The 14,445-nt window shown below is 40.1% G+C and overlaps 1 protein-coding gene across 1 annotated transcript in view; it reads right to left on the bottom strand.

Annotated features, from left to right (window-relative positions):
• Positions 1-12,835, bottom strand: part of lmbrd1 (LMBR1 domain containing 1) — a 48,981-nt gene extending 36,146 nt beyond the window's left edge. The window contains exons 1-3 of the mRNA XM_079168992.1: positions 12,758-12,835; positions 10,497-10,673; positions 9,641-9,704 (exon numbers count right to left, since the gene is read on the bottom strand). Coding sequence (XP_079025118.1) covers positions 9,641-9,704; positions 10,497-10,673; positions 12,758-12,823 — 307 coding nt within the window. The 5' untranslated portion in view covers positions 12,824-12,835. The remainder of the gene's footprint in view (positions 1-9,640; positions 9,705-10,496; positions 10,674-12,757) is intronic.
• Positions 12,836-14,445: the final 1,610 nt, after the last annotated feature.

The following is a 14,445-nucleotide window of genomic DNA, read 5'->3' as shown; positions in this document are numbered from 1 at the left end:
TTCTATAACTCTAAAGTTCTATAAGTCTGAAATAAAAGAAATAAAATCAGCTCTGTATTTGATTGAGGAGGTAATACTTAAGATGTTCATATCAAAGCAAAAATGACTAATTATGATACTTATGCCTCCTGCCTATTTTTAGTGACATGCATTCATTTGTGTTGTGTATAAGTTTATCCAGCCCACCAGCATTATTAATGGTGCTTTATAGGCTTATAGTTTAAAAATGGTGTCTGATAATGTTTGACAAGACTTCCCAGGTTCACTTCATCTTGGGACAAAAGGTGGATCAAAGCCACACAACTACAACGGATTACAATTGCAAGCCACTTCATTAACAGCAGTGTTTTGTGGTTTATGTGCCATCTGTAAAAGCCGGTTAATAATACTACTGGGAGTGTTTTCAGTAAATGAAAAATGTTGCTGCTTCTTTTCTGATTGTAATCCGGAGCACTGAGCAGCTGATTCAAATAGGCATTTGTATTTCAACATATTATCCTTCACTCAGCATCACTGGTGTGTTTACTATTGCTTTGGGCAACACTCACAAAGCCGGTACTCATCAGTCCCACTTCAATGTGGACCGTTGGACGCAATACACCCGTCTGTAGTGAAAGAGCTCGCTTTTCTCTCATCCAAGCCTATGTTTGTTTGTTTGCTTCCTTCTGTACAAGATGCTTTTTTTTTTTTTTTTTTTATAGACAAGAGACCAAAATGCATTAGAAATTCATAGAGCGGAGGTGAGGCAAAAACACTTAAATAGAGATATGCTATTTCAAGCTGGGGGGCTTTTCTCTCTGCAGCAAATGGATGTTGGTGAAGACGGCCCAGATGATCCCAAAATAACCCAAAGAGAAGCAAGTCACAGAGATGTGCTCCACAACATGGCCGGCACAGCCCAACGCCTCCTTTAGGTGATAATGTGAATCATCAGTGCACGTCACAATGGGATGCCAAATTTTAAAAACAAACGTGCACAGAGAAAAACAACTCATCACATGTTTTTCCGACATGTTGAGTACAGGTTTGGTATGACGATGGTGCTTTGTAATTTATACGTCTGGCCTTAAAGTCATTAAGAATTAGAATTAAAACACAATCAAAACATAGAACCGTTATTGTATAAAGAGATTCAGGACTACGCCGAAGACACAACAACTGAATACGTGCCATTAAAGCGTGATAAACTACACAACAATTGTAAACTGAATATTGGTCTTGATAAAGATTTAATCCATAACATCCGTACCACACTTCAACTGCAATGTACAAACAACCGCTCCATATCAACGCCCACCCCCCCCTGTGAGTTGGACTATATTTCCCAAAATCTTCTCTCTCCTGCAGACAAATGTCATCGGAATAGCGGCTTGCTTTTTGCCAGCTGTGATTGTGACAAGGCATTACTTTCAATAAGCACATGCTCATTGCTCCACTAACGTATCCATTTACACTCATTTACAGCCGGGAACGCAGAGTTTAGGATGACGCCAGGAGCCAATAAAATGCAAGCCACGCACAGTATGCCGCCGCTGGAAATGTGCTCGTGGGTTAAAGCATTGGGTGATATTAATCATAACACCATGAATATTAACATAGTGAGAGAATAGGTCATACTGCTTTACCACGCATCATCCATTACTCTCGGAGCAGATCTTGTACTGGGAAGAAGGTCTGACTAGGGATAGAAGTTTAGCACATTTATCCCCTGACAGAGAGCACAGGATAAATAATTGATCGTCCTCCCGTCACACTTTATATAGCTCTTGTGTTCAAATATAGCATGGACCCCAATTTACTCGTAAGGGGAAGCAAAAAACAAATTAAAGAAAACATTTTTAAAGTTTTTTGGAGAGGTGGCCATAAAAGCTTCCATCTACCGATGGAGTGCCAGCTGGGGAAATAATGCAAGGACATCCACACAGGCAGTAGTCAATAGCTTATTATATTTTAATAATCATTTGTGGCAGTTTACAACAATTATAACTATTACAAACTCTCAATCAGAGCAGTAGTTTCACTCCTAATGAGAAGCATTAGAGCTGTGTCCTCACCTTACTGTGGCTCTCCACAGAGACATTAGCACCTGGACTCATGTCCCTGGCAGACAGGCAAAATCTATTACATTTTTTTTGGGGGGGAAATTAAATGCCAGGGGAGATTTCACACAGAAACACCGACTCTAACAAAAAGGACTCCAGAGACTGATGAAAATATATGTCTGTACAGACACTTGCTGAAAGCTACGACACGCTGAGCTAGCACTCTCATTTTCAGTCAAAATCAGGGAAGGCTATATTTCTTTTGGGGGGGGGGGGGGGGGCGAACATGGGATAAAACATGAGTGAATATGAAGTATTAAAATATGACAGAATTCAAATGTGATGCCTGTGTTGCTCCGTTTTTGTTGGATGAGTGAGTAAACGCACGTTTGCTAACATTTAAGACAAAGGAACTTGATACGATGATGGATTATCAAGGCTCATTGCTGCGAGTATGTGTTGGAGTCATTGTTAAAGCCACTTAACGCAGTTTTTTGGGGCTTTATTTTGCTTTCATTGGGCAGAGCACAGTGTAGAGGCAGACTGGAGGAAGGTCCCACAGCTGGACTGGAACCAGCAACTTTGCAGTTGCGTGGCACGCGCCGTGTATTGGCTACCAAGGCGCTCTGTAATTGCTGCTTTTAAATATGTTTAAACTCTGTATACAACCAAGAAAGAGCAGGGCCAGATCAACATGCGTATGTATGAGTTTGCAAAATTAAATTATTAGTATTTTAATATCAGACTCAAAGTACTTGACAGAGCGCAAAAACAAACATGGTCAATCCTATTTCTAGATTAGTTTTTTCTACTATTTAACCTACGTCATGGCAAAGTCATGTATAACAGTAAGAACACATGCAGTAGGTTTAATAAATCTCTGCAGAAGAAAGGAAGCTTGCATTATCTGGCCAACAGACTCTTGAAACAAACATTTTTTTAACATTAATTGACTCCAAACATTACTTGTAAGATGGCAGCAAGTGGTGAACCAAACTCCAGACTTCTATGTGGAAACCTAGAGCTCATCTCTCGCGTCCAGCCGCATGTTACTCTAGTTTGTTGCCATCTGCTTGTGACAATGTCACAAAATGAAACATCCTGTTCCATATTCTATGATTTTGTTTCACTCCACAGCTCATTTTGTTTGGTTGAAGAGAAGCCCCCGTATACCCACGAAAGGAAAAATGGACTCCACAGGGCTCCTCGTGCATTGTTGCAGGAAGTGGGGACCATCGATTTTAAAAGACGAGCCTTGAAGGATATGAAGCGTGAGCTGATACAGAAGAACTTCATCATAGGAACAACATCTTAATCTCGGTTCCTGAGCTAGAAGACCAGTGTGCACTAAACATTATTTCACAACCAACATGTTGCTTATTGTTTCATGCTGCACCATGCTAACTGGCAGTAGCAGCCTGATATCAAAGTAAAAGAGGTGGTTGACGATTACACTTGTGAGTTAAAGACATGTTTGTGTGGGATTTGCAGAGACCTCTCAGTGTTGAACATCACAGCTTACATCCGCACTTAAATACACGAACACGCCTCAACCCGTTTTAAATAAAATGAGGACTGTCAGGTGAGCAGAGAGGATTCTTAATCCTGCCTTGGAAACAGATGACTTCTAACATGCACATGTTTACACCTAACCATTTCTTCTAAAGTGTGCAGAGGACATTTTGTGGGTATTTTTTAAAAACTGTACTTTGTCGAGTCACAAGTTTACATGTTAGTGAGTAGTAAAACATGAAATGTTGAAATGAATACATATAAGAAAAGAAAACTGGCTGCATTCAGATTGAGTTTTCATCAACCTTGTCTTCTTATTGGGTCCTTGTGCACTACTGGGGACGTTTATGATGAGTTGTACCAGAGCTGCTTTTAATGATATTAACTTCAGAGCCTGAGAGATTGATCTCGTCTTCATTGGAGTTTCCTTTCAAAGATCAGTTGCCAGAAACGTCCATCAATGAGTTACTTTGTTAAAACAGATGTACTGTAACAGTTAGAGGTGTTCACTCACTCAACAAAGCTTTGGTGGAGGCTTGATAATGCTTTAGCACGAAAGTATTAAATGAATTGATTAACAGGTATTAGGCTGGATTAAAGCAACGATGACAAAGTGGGCAGACACACTGGTATAACATTGAACATTAGAGCCTAACCAGTACATCACAACAGCAAACATTATCGGCCAATATTAGCTTACTCCAGATATATTGGTATTGGCTTATTTGTAAGCCGATAACTAACAAGTAATTACCTTACAAAAATGACCAAGACATGTTTAAAAAGGTGCTATATACGAGATTTAGAGCATTTCTATTGCCTCTCAACATGGCAACGGCTGAGACTGCGGCTCACAGCTAACTGCACTAACAGCGCTACCAGAATGCTCTTAAAAGAAGCACCAGACTACCATGCTCCTCCAAGATTCAGTCAGCGCATGTCGGCTGGGTGGACAAGAATCGTAGAGAAAAACAAAGTACTTGCAGAATATTTACAAGGAGGATTGCATCCTCTCTAACTTCTCCCCTACAAATGGCATTAAAAAGGCAGAGAGAGAGCGAGCCAATGACTTATTTAAAAGGTCCCAGGGGTATTTTGTCCTGTTGCTTAAGGGCCTTATACATCACTGCTTTGAAGTACTAAGCAGTTCAAGGAAATGTATAAATGGACAGAGGCTGGAATTGAAAGGCTGGGCTTTCAAACTTAGGGTTCATCAAAGATCACAAAAAGCTATTTGGGCTCTAAAAGGAAGCGGGTGTTTCAGTTACAAACATGTACATCCTTTGTGAAGTCGAAGGTGGAGTGTATCTGATACCACACTGTGTAAAATGGATCAACAACCGCCGGGTTCATTCTCTACAGTCGAAAAGTAACATTTCACTAACACATTTTCACTTCCAGTTGTGTGGCATTGCAGCTGCGTTGCGATACAGACGTCATCTCTTCATCACAGGTACTCTCAAAACGCATTCTGATGCAACTTACTGTCCCTCATGCGCTCACACATGCATGCCTGTATCTGTGTGAGATGTAACACAGCTGAAATGCATTTACTTGACCTACTTCTGATATCACTGGTAACATGTAGCGTAGCCTTCAAGAAGAAAGGGAGTCTGAGCAACTGTGAGATTTCACAGAAATTGATAGTGCTTCAAAAATAAAACAAACATGCAGTTTAATTAACAAAAGGGTGCAAAACAACCTGAAAATACCACAGTATCATCCACTCCTACACATTATGTATAATTGTGTGGATTCTAAAAATGAATACAAATCTGGTACAAAAGTAACAAGCCATTCAAATTAAAATGGAATTGTGCCATATTATCATTACCTCCACTATAATGGTAAATGCACATATTTGAACCAACTACTGACAGAAATTCACCAAATGACAGCTATGCAAGGCCATCAAATGGTTCCACAAACAAACCAAATAATGCAGAGAAATCTTAAATTCACTGTACTTATTAACTGTGATCAACACTGAATGCAAGTCAGTCACCTTTAATGAAAGTGTGTCTAAGTGGAGGGAATAGGAGATCTCTATGTCAAACCTGCAGTTATTCAGTGACAGCGCTGTCAAATGTGGCCTTAAAGAAAATCCAACTTTAAAGGTTAGACTTGGAAGGAGACACACGTGGAGCTTGGTCTCCACCTACTGGCAAATAAAAAAGCAATGTCCCTCAGAGAGGGGAGAGGAGAGAGTCCCTGGTTCTACATGAACAACAACAGCAGGATGCTTAAAGAGACTAAAGGGAAGAATAGATTTTCATATCTTCTTCAGCAAAGACAAAATGGCATCTTCACAAACGTCACATGCATCATGAATGTGCACCATTTTACTTAGTATGTAAAGTATGTATTTAAATCTGTAACAATTTCACTCAATATGTGATATTATAATATATTATCATGTTAGTTGGCATCCCTAAGCTCGGAATGCATTTACAATATTTGAAATGCACTATAACTGTAATCCCAATATATGCTTTGAGGAACTAAGCACGAGATCAATCAAATCTGGAAGGCTCCAATTTTTTGTATTTTAGGCCGTTCTACAAGCACTCAACCCTCCTTATCGACAGCCAAAGGTTGCAGGACCGCAACAAATTGGCAGGCGGATGATTCTGCAGCACACACACTCCCAGAGCTGTGATCACACAGATACATGCTAGAGGCAGGTAGCTAACTCTTTCAAGCCTCTCTCCTATCCCTCTGCTAGCTCCTCCAATGCATACTCTTGGAATGTCTTGGAAGATTTTTTTTTAAACTGGATAACAAAATGTATATAATGTTCTTAACAAACTATGTGCGTAATATGAAGCCTACTTAACACACAATATAGAATCAAAGCATGTATGTGGAATAAGGACTTGGCATGAGTGCCGCAATGAAGTGCTGCACGACGCACAGCAACTTCAGCAGCCACTCTAAACAATTCTAGAGATTGTGATTTAAGATTCACCCTCAAATGTTCTTCTTTACTAAACCAACTACCTAACCTTCTTCCGTTCATGTGTGACACATTTCTTGAGCTTGAACTGTTGCACCACGAACATGGTTTCCAGGCAATTTGGCCGTTAAATGAATTAAACTACTGGCGGGAAACAGCCCCGCATCCAAGACTAAGCCAACAGGATTATTAATTTAGGAAGTCTCTATGAAAGTTTCTGTTAAAAGGGGATGTCTAATCTAAACTAAGGATGGTCACACGGAGAATTAATCTTGAGTAGGAAATCATATTTGTGAATGCTGGATTCAGGTGAAGTGTTCATGGTCTGTGAAAGACAATTTTCTGATGTCATTATACGAGGGGAAGTGGTTTCTTTGATTGGGCTGTCTAGGCAGGGAGACAGCTTGTCTTCCTTGCATTTGGCATTTCTGAACAGACGGTACATAACAGTGTTGCTGACAGGCACTTTAAGGCAGCATCTGTTAGAAAACGTGTGATTTAGTGTCTTTGGCATGACTGAATTTGCCACCGACAAAGACAACAAACTCATGCTTTCCTTTAATATGACAATCATAAAGAAATTCCGGTAGAACTATTAGCTCTCGGTTAGGAATTTATCAGCCAAAACGGCCGAGATACTGTCCCCATGATTTGCAACCACACTCAAATACTGGAATTATGGAGTGATCCATGGGGACGGGACCTGCTCGTAGCTAGAGAGTCATGCAGGACAATCCAAAGATGCCTGACTGAACGCTTGACAAACCTACAAAATGATACGACACAGTTTGCCTCAAGCCAAAAACAAATTGCCAGTGCCAGTAAAGAGTTGTTCTTGGAAAGCAACACTGTAGCTAGACTTCTGAAGGAAAAAAATAGAAATCGAGATTTCTTGGTTCTGTTTGTTTGTTGTCGTTTTGTTTTGCCAAGTTGAATAGGGCGAGGAACACGAGCCTAGAAATGATCGCAACGATTGTAAACAAACCCTGAGTCTGAATCCCTGAAAGAGAAAATAAAGGCAAACTTTCATGTTTTTTCAGAGATGTCCAATACCAATACTGATAGCAGATACCAGTCTAATACTCAAACAGCTGGATCGATGGATACCATTATTTTAATAAATAATAACTCAATAAATGTATATCTATGCATTCATTTGATATATTTTGTTTTACAAATGTAGGAAAGCAAAGTTTAATTCGAGCCTGATGTTGCCTTACAGACAAAAGAATGGTCCTAGTCTCTTCCGCATACAGCTTAGTAATCAAACACTGATAGTGGATTGGAACTGGACTGATACCCAAAGCCAAGATATCGGTATCAGGACTTAAAAAGTTGGATCGGTGCATTCCTAATTTTCTTTTTACCTAACCCATATTTAAACAGGTAAGGCCTGTTGAGATCAACGATCTCTAAATAACAGAGTAATCAATTCTCAAAATCTTCAAAACAAACTTCTTTTTTTTTACTGCCACAAGCTGGATTAATGGCACATCCCATTTATTTATTATATCCTTTAACGTGTAATAAAAACTACCGAAAAGGAGCCGTCACACTCGATACCTGTAGGTGGCGCAAGTGTCAACATAGCAGCAGCTATTTCCTTACTTGCCCGTAGAAGGCGATATCAAAAGGTTAACTTCTATACATTCAAACTGCAACAGAAACACAGGTGAAACTCATTTCTTTAACGATGGCTCAGTAAGCCCCGACAGTGAGCCTGCGTACACATTGCTAGAAGTACCTGACGTGAATCTAATGCAGTCGTCTTTTACAGTTATCAATTCCACTTTTGCTGCTACCACAAGCCTGCATGTCTGCTCCGTCAACAGGTGTTTTCACTTATTCTGGTTGATTGGACTTCTGCTCAGGCTGAAGTTGGGCTGAGCTATGCTTTCAATTACATGAGGCGGCCACATTTCATGAACCAATACAAATGGTAAAGGTGTAATGTGAAACCAAGAGCAGCACCAGACAAATGTCAATCACTATAAATAAAAAAACACCTGTGTGGATAGCCCATGTGTGTGTGTGGCCTTTAAGGATACAAGTTGTTTTCCCCCATTGTAAACATGAACTTGATCTGTGAGCACAGGATTTTTCTATCCTGTTCCACCTTCACATGAAGAAGGAAGACTTTGGCTGTGTACAAGAAATGCACAACATAAACTGCCCGTCATTAAGACACAGTGGCCAAAGTATCAATGATACTAAAATGTCTTCATATGAAGGTCATGAAAACCATTCACCTCGTGTTCCCCGGTAGTATGAAGATGGGAATACTGTATGTGTGCTCCATCTACTGTCACCTCCAATGAAAACACTTTCAGCATACTTAATATGCAACAGGAAATGGAATTTTGCCAGGAAACGCAGTAAGTGTTTGATATCTGTGACACGTTGCATGATCATGGAAAACAAGCTGCTCGGTCTTTTCATTACCATTACGCTGTGAAAAGGGCTTTCTATTGTTTCAAAGGTTGTAGTTCATTATCTCGACTTGCAGGAGGTTATGTTTGGTTGTGTGTGTGTGTGTGTGTGTGTGTGTGTGTGTGTGTGTGTGTGTGTGTGTGTGTGTGTGTGTGTGTGTGTGTGTGTGTGTGTGTGTGTGTGTGTGTGTGTGTGTGTGTGTGTGTGTGATTCTGTCCATCTGTCCATGGCTAACCTCGCATACCTCTGGACCCATCAGCCTAATAATTCTTGCGCTCATCTATGACTGCATGCTAAAGGACCTCTGGTGGTTGCTGTGATTCACACTTTTTGAAAAACACTATTGACTGCTGCTTACTTGCTCCTCAGTCCAGTAGTATTCCTGATCTATTTCAGTGTAGGTTATAGTTTGCCCTCGAATAAACGCTAAAAATAATATTCGTCAATACCCGGGAAGTTTCTGCGTATTGCTTCCAAGGTTGATATCATAGGAGAATGAAGCAGCACACTTATAATCATTCATCGCAAAACAGTCAATTTCAGAGAAAATATCCAAACAGAAGAGCTAATTCAGAGAAATAGATCCATTTCTTCTAAATTCGCCAGTAAATAATCCTCTAGCTATTATTTTGTCAACAAATATGAATTTTATTTTTTTAAGGTGCCCCCACATAGACAGGTATTAAAATAATGCACTTACTGTAATATCCATACAGCACAGTGTCTTCAATCTGTCCTCTTGTCTCATTGTTTGCTGCCCATTCCTGGATGTCAGCAAAGGAAAAGTCCATGGTGAAGAATTCAAATTAAGCTCAACGGCAAAAAGAATGACACAAGTATACAAATAAATAAGAACAGGCATCAATTAGATTAAAGATCATTACAAAAAATATTAACAAGTACAAAATATGGTGTGATAATTAACACACGCATGGGGGGGTACGGTGTATTTATCTATTTTTATTCATGCATAGCACAGGTGTGGGAAAACGGCCGACATTGCTTGCATTTCATGCATTTTACTCTCTCCAGAAGCCGATTCTCACTGCAATGAGATGTGCTCATATGATCTTTTCCTATCAGAAAAGTGGTATTATTCTTCATTTTCTCTTCACCACTTGCTTTCATGCCTCTTTGCTTATTTGTTTTTTTTTTTTATTACAAAGTATAATCACCAAGAGATCACCAAAATATCATGTTTGATTAATGAATAAGGGATGAGCTAACATGTGCAGCCTATCTTGACTAAGTGGTACAACAAAAACAGAGCAGCTCACAACCCACAGAAACAAGGAAATTACCTGCTGTTCAAATTAAGATGCTATTACACACTCTGCTAAATCTTCAAATAGATAGAAGCAAATGCAATGACTTTGCAAAAAAAAATTAAAAAAATGTATGAGCCCAGAAAACGCATTCAGCTTTTAGATTGGACTAAAACAACGTCCACTTTGTCTAATTCTAAGAAAATTACACGGCAAAGTTAAAAGCTGCCTCAGGACAACTCCATTCCTCAAATTGATTTTACTGGCGCTGTTAGCATAACAGATACTCACCTTATAGGTACCGTTGGGATACTTCATGAAAGAGACGAGGAATATATCCACTGGTAGAAGTGCTGAAGTTATCAAAGCAATGGCCAGTGCACATATTGCTGTGATAGTTGAAACAACCTCACTCTCCTGCCGACTTTGAAATTTCCGAATGTAGACCCAACAGAAAGCCAGGATGACCTGAACAGGGAAAAAAAACATTTATTAATCAAGTTAAAACAACGGTTATGAGGAATAATAACAATTTCATCTTTACTTGAGTCACTTTTCTCCTTCCAGTGACTTCACGTACAAGTCAATGGTAAATGGACTTGGACTTGTAAAGCGCTTTTACGCTACATGTCGTTCACCCATTCACCCACTGATGGGAGGGGCAACCATGCACGGTGACACCTGCCCATCAGGACCATCTACCCACTCACACTCAGCCGGTAGCAGCTTTGGGGGTTAAGTGTCTTGCCCAAGGACACATCGACATGGACTAGCAGAGCCGGGGGATCGAAACGCCTAACATCTGATTGAAGGACGACCCGCTCTGACACTGTGCCGCAGTCTGGTGATTGTCGTGTGTGTACCCGCCCAGGCACTTCAGACGGAAATTGATAATAGCTAAATCTGGTATCAAAAAATTTAAAATTTTAAGATTTGTTTTTGTGCACGGTCCTGGTTTGATAAATACTGATGATTACTAACTCCATACTTCTGAGTTTCCAGGACCACAGCAATGTACAATACTTGATACACTGTCAGCATCACTTTCGTAGAATACGAATACCCATTAGATCGCAAACCCATCAGTTCTTTAACTAAAGCTTTCAACGGTACAATTTCATATGTGTCTAAGTAATCGCAGAAAGATTGGGTAAATAAAATAATTTGAAGGAATTAATACATTGAGAGAATTATTAAATAGTCACACAGGGGTTGGAAGAACTGTAAAAAAAGTATGCAATCAAATATAATACCCTGCGAAAAATTCTACCTTTGTGTAGTTTAAATTGATCCCTGTTGCTGTGCTGTATTTCTAGTCTATTCAACCATTGCTGATTGCCAAAAAGAATGACTCAAACCAAAGGTGCTTGGGAACAAGTGATCTGATTACATCATACTTCCTCCCCACATGAGCGAATGCAGACTCACTAACATTGTTAAGCACTGACAGGAAATAACACAAAGTTAACTTTTTTTTATGAAGCAAATATAGACAACTATGCAATAAAGCTTTTTGTTTTCAACTTTGAATTAATTCATGAATTTGCTGATGCATTGTGTTGCCGCTTAAAATGCAAAAAGAAAGAAAAAAAGAGAGAGAGAGAGAGATTGTAAGTGGCAGGAAAGTCATTAGACAAGGAAGCAAATAAGGGTCTCCAAAATGACAAGGACGTATTCAAGGCACACAAGCGGTAAGAAGTGAGGACACTGCTAAAACTAGTCCCTTTAGATCAAGGCCTGCCATTCACAGACAGGATCAATTAAAGGCCTGCAGCCTTAAGCCTCCGACTGCCTGTTTTGCCAGGTAATGACGCGGGCTTTGCATCTAAATAAGATGCATTTGAAATGTGTGTTCAAATAGAAGGGGCTGCTAGTGTGGTGGTTTAGGGAAGCAGAGCAATTTAATAGCATTCTTCTATTCTGCTTTCTGATTTAGCCACGTGACTCTTGAGTGACAGCTGAGATAATGAGTGCTAAACCGGGCGGCAGATTACCTGGCTGAGCAAATTCACGCCGTTCAGTTCAAGTCACGTTACCGGTGAAGTCATTAAGTGAGCCAAAAATAATGACTCGCGGGAACGGGAAGGTGACATGTTTGCAGCGTCTGTGGTGGAATTTGCTTTATCAGCAGCACTGACGTGGTTACCCGGGAGACCGTAACTTTTGTAAACGCGCATTTTGAAACCTTGTGGGTGAAACCTAACTACGACACAGCACAGTTGGACGCTGTTACCGAGAAACATCTAAACAGAGATGTTCATTTTCTGTTTAAAGAGTAACAATATCGGGCCTCCTATTCTCGACGTAGTGGTGTTTCACTCTCCCCTGCTTATACTAGTAAGGTATATAAACGTATGATAAACTACACTGGCCACTAGCCTGAAACTGTGTCATGGCTAATGTTAGCTGAATTCAACCCATAGCCCAGTATTGACGTTGATACACGTAATACCTTTACCACGCACCCGCTTCACCTGCTGGAACACCTCAAAATACTCGTGTATCAATGCACACTTGGTGAAACGGACTAGACAACTTCAAAAGTCGCTTACCAGCAGTATACAGGTGAAAATAGACCACCCGAGCGCAGACACGGCGAGCAGCGGCTGATCCGCCATCTTCACTTCCTGCAATAACAAAGCCACGTGCTCCCGCTGACGTCACCACGGTGGAGAGCGGGCAGCAGCCGTGACGCCTGTTGATGTGTCCATGTGTGTATATTGTCTCTATATGTGTGTGGGCTGCACTGTTACAGCTGTTTAGTGAACTGTATAATGTAAAAGCGTCACTGGTGGCGGGTCAGGGAGGCAACACAGGAGCAGTAGATTCCATCAATACAATATAGGCCGAGCCTGATAGTGAGCCTGATGACAACTAAATGTAAGGGTCAGCTGTCCTCAAAGTTTTAGTTTCATATCATACCCTACCATCTGTGAGGGGGAAAGTATTTAGATGCCATGAGTAAACTGCATTAACTAAAAGTTTGGCTTATAAAACCACAGAAGCATGAGCAGCAAAATGTTCTTACCTCACATCAAATGTGTTGTTATAACTGTTATTACAGGCTTTTATTATAATTGGATTGGTGTTTTTATAGCATCAACATATCAGAAGAATTGTACAGTATTCTCATTAAGCAATGGATCATAACTTGTAAGCTGATAAAAATGTTTTATTTAAAATATTTACACAGGCACTTTGGCTCACCTGAGCAGTACTTCTGGGGCAATTGTACTATCCATTTGGCACATGGCCTGACAGGTAGACACAGGGCACTTAAACTGACATTCAGTATTCATCCAGTATATACGGAAAACTCATCTGGTACTGTGAGCTTTAAATTTGTTGAAAAACTATAGAAGTAGGTCACTGTAAATTAGGGTGCAGTAGCTGCGTTCCCATGTGTATAGCAAATCATTGGGGTAATACTCGCTATCAATTATCCACCGCAGTGGCCCACACAAGCAAACAGACACAGTCTTTGGTGCTGAACGTAGTAGTCCCCTGATATGATTGTGTATTTCTCGTAAAAATGCATATTGTTAACAAGTCAAATGCAAAATTCCATATTAGCACAGCTGTCTGAGCAGTGGCTCACTGCAGTGTGTTTCATGAAGATCATATATCTGCTTTCTGTACATTAGACTTCTTTTCCTTCCGTTTTCTCTCTTGGTCTTGGCCTCTTAAATATATACTTTTCCCTTGAAGTTTATTTTGTCTCCTCTCTTTGGTTAGTACTTTTCAGCTAGTTTAGGCAATGACTTTACTCTGTTCTGTATGCCTGACATGTTTGCTTAAATTTCCACTTTCAGGAATATGTAAAGCCCATATCTATTTTTCTACCCCGTATGTGTCCTATCATGGCCAATTTAAGAGTCATTTTCACAGTATAATCAGTTCTGTCAGATATCCCTGCTGCTACTTGAGAAACATGTTATGGTCTTTCCATTTGTATATTCCTCATCTTAATGTTGAGAGGAACCATGAATTCCTAAATGCCAGAGCATGTATTTATTTGAAGTAAAAAAATGTATTCATAGCAATACCACTTAATAAAAAAAAAAACACTCTTTAGTGGTAGCTTCCGTTTCGTTCAGCAGGGGATCCAGACTCATGCGGCAGTGGGATTATCTAAACTGTTTCAGACAAAGTGTTACAATCAGCTTGGGTTGCTTGTGCGTGCACAGGTTCCACACATACTGTATGCCAGGCACGCTCACCACTTCTTTCAGTTCATATC

This window comes from Pholis gunnellus, assembly GCF_910591455.1.
Source record: "Pholis gunnellus genome assembly, chromosome: 11".
NCBI classification, from domain to species: Eukaryota; Metazoa; Chordata; class Actinopteri; order Perciformes; family Pholidae; genus Pholis; species Pholis gunnellus.
This window is presented reverse-complemented; position numbering and strand designations above follow the sequence as displayed.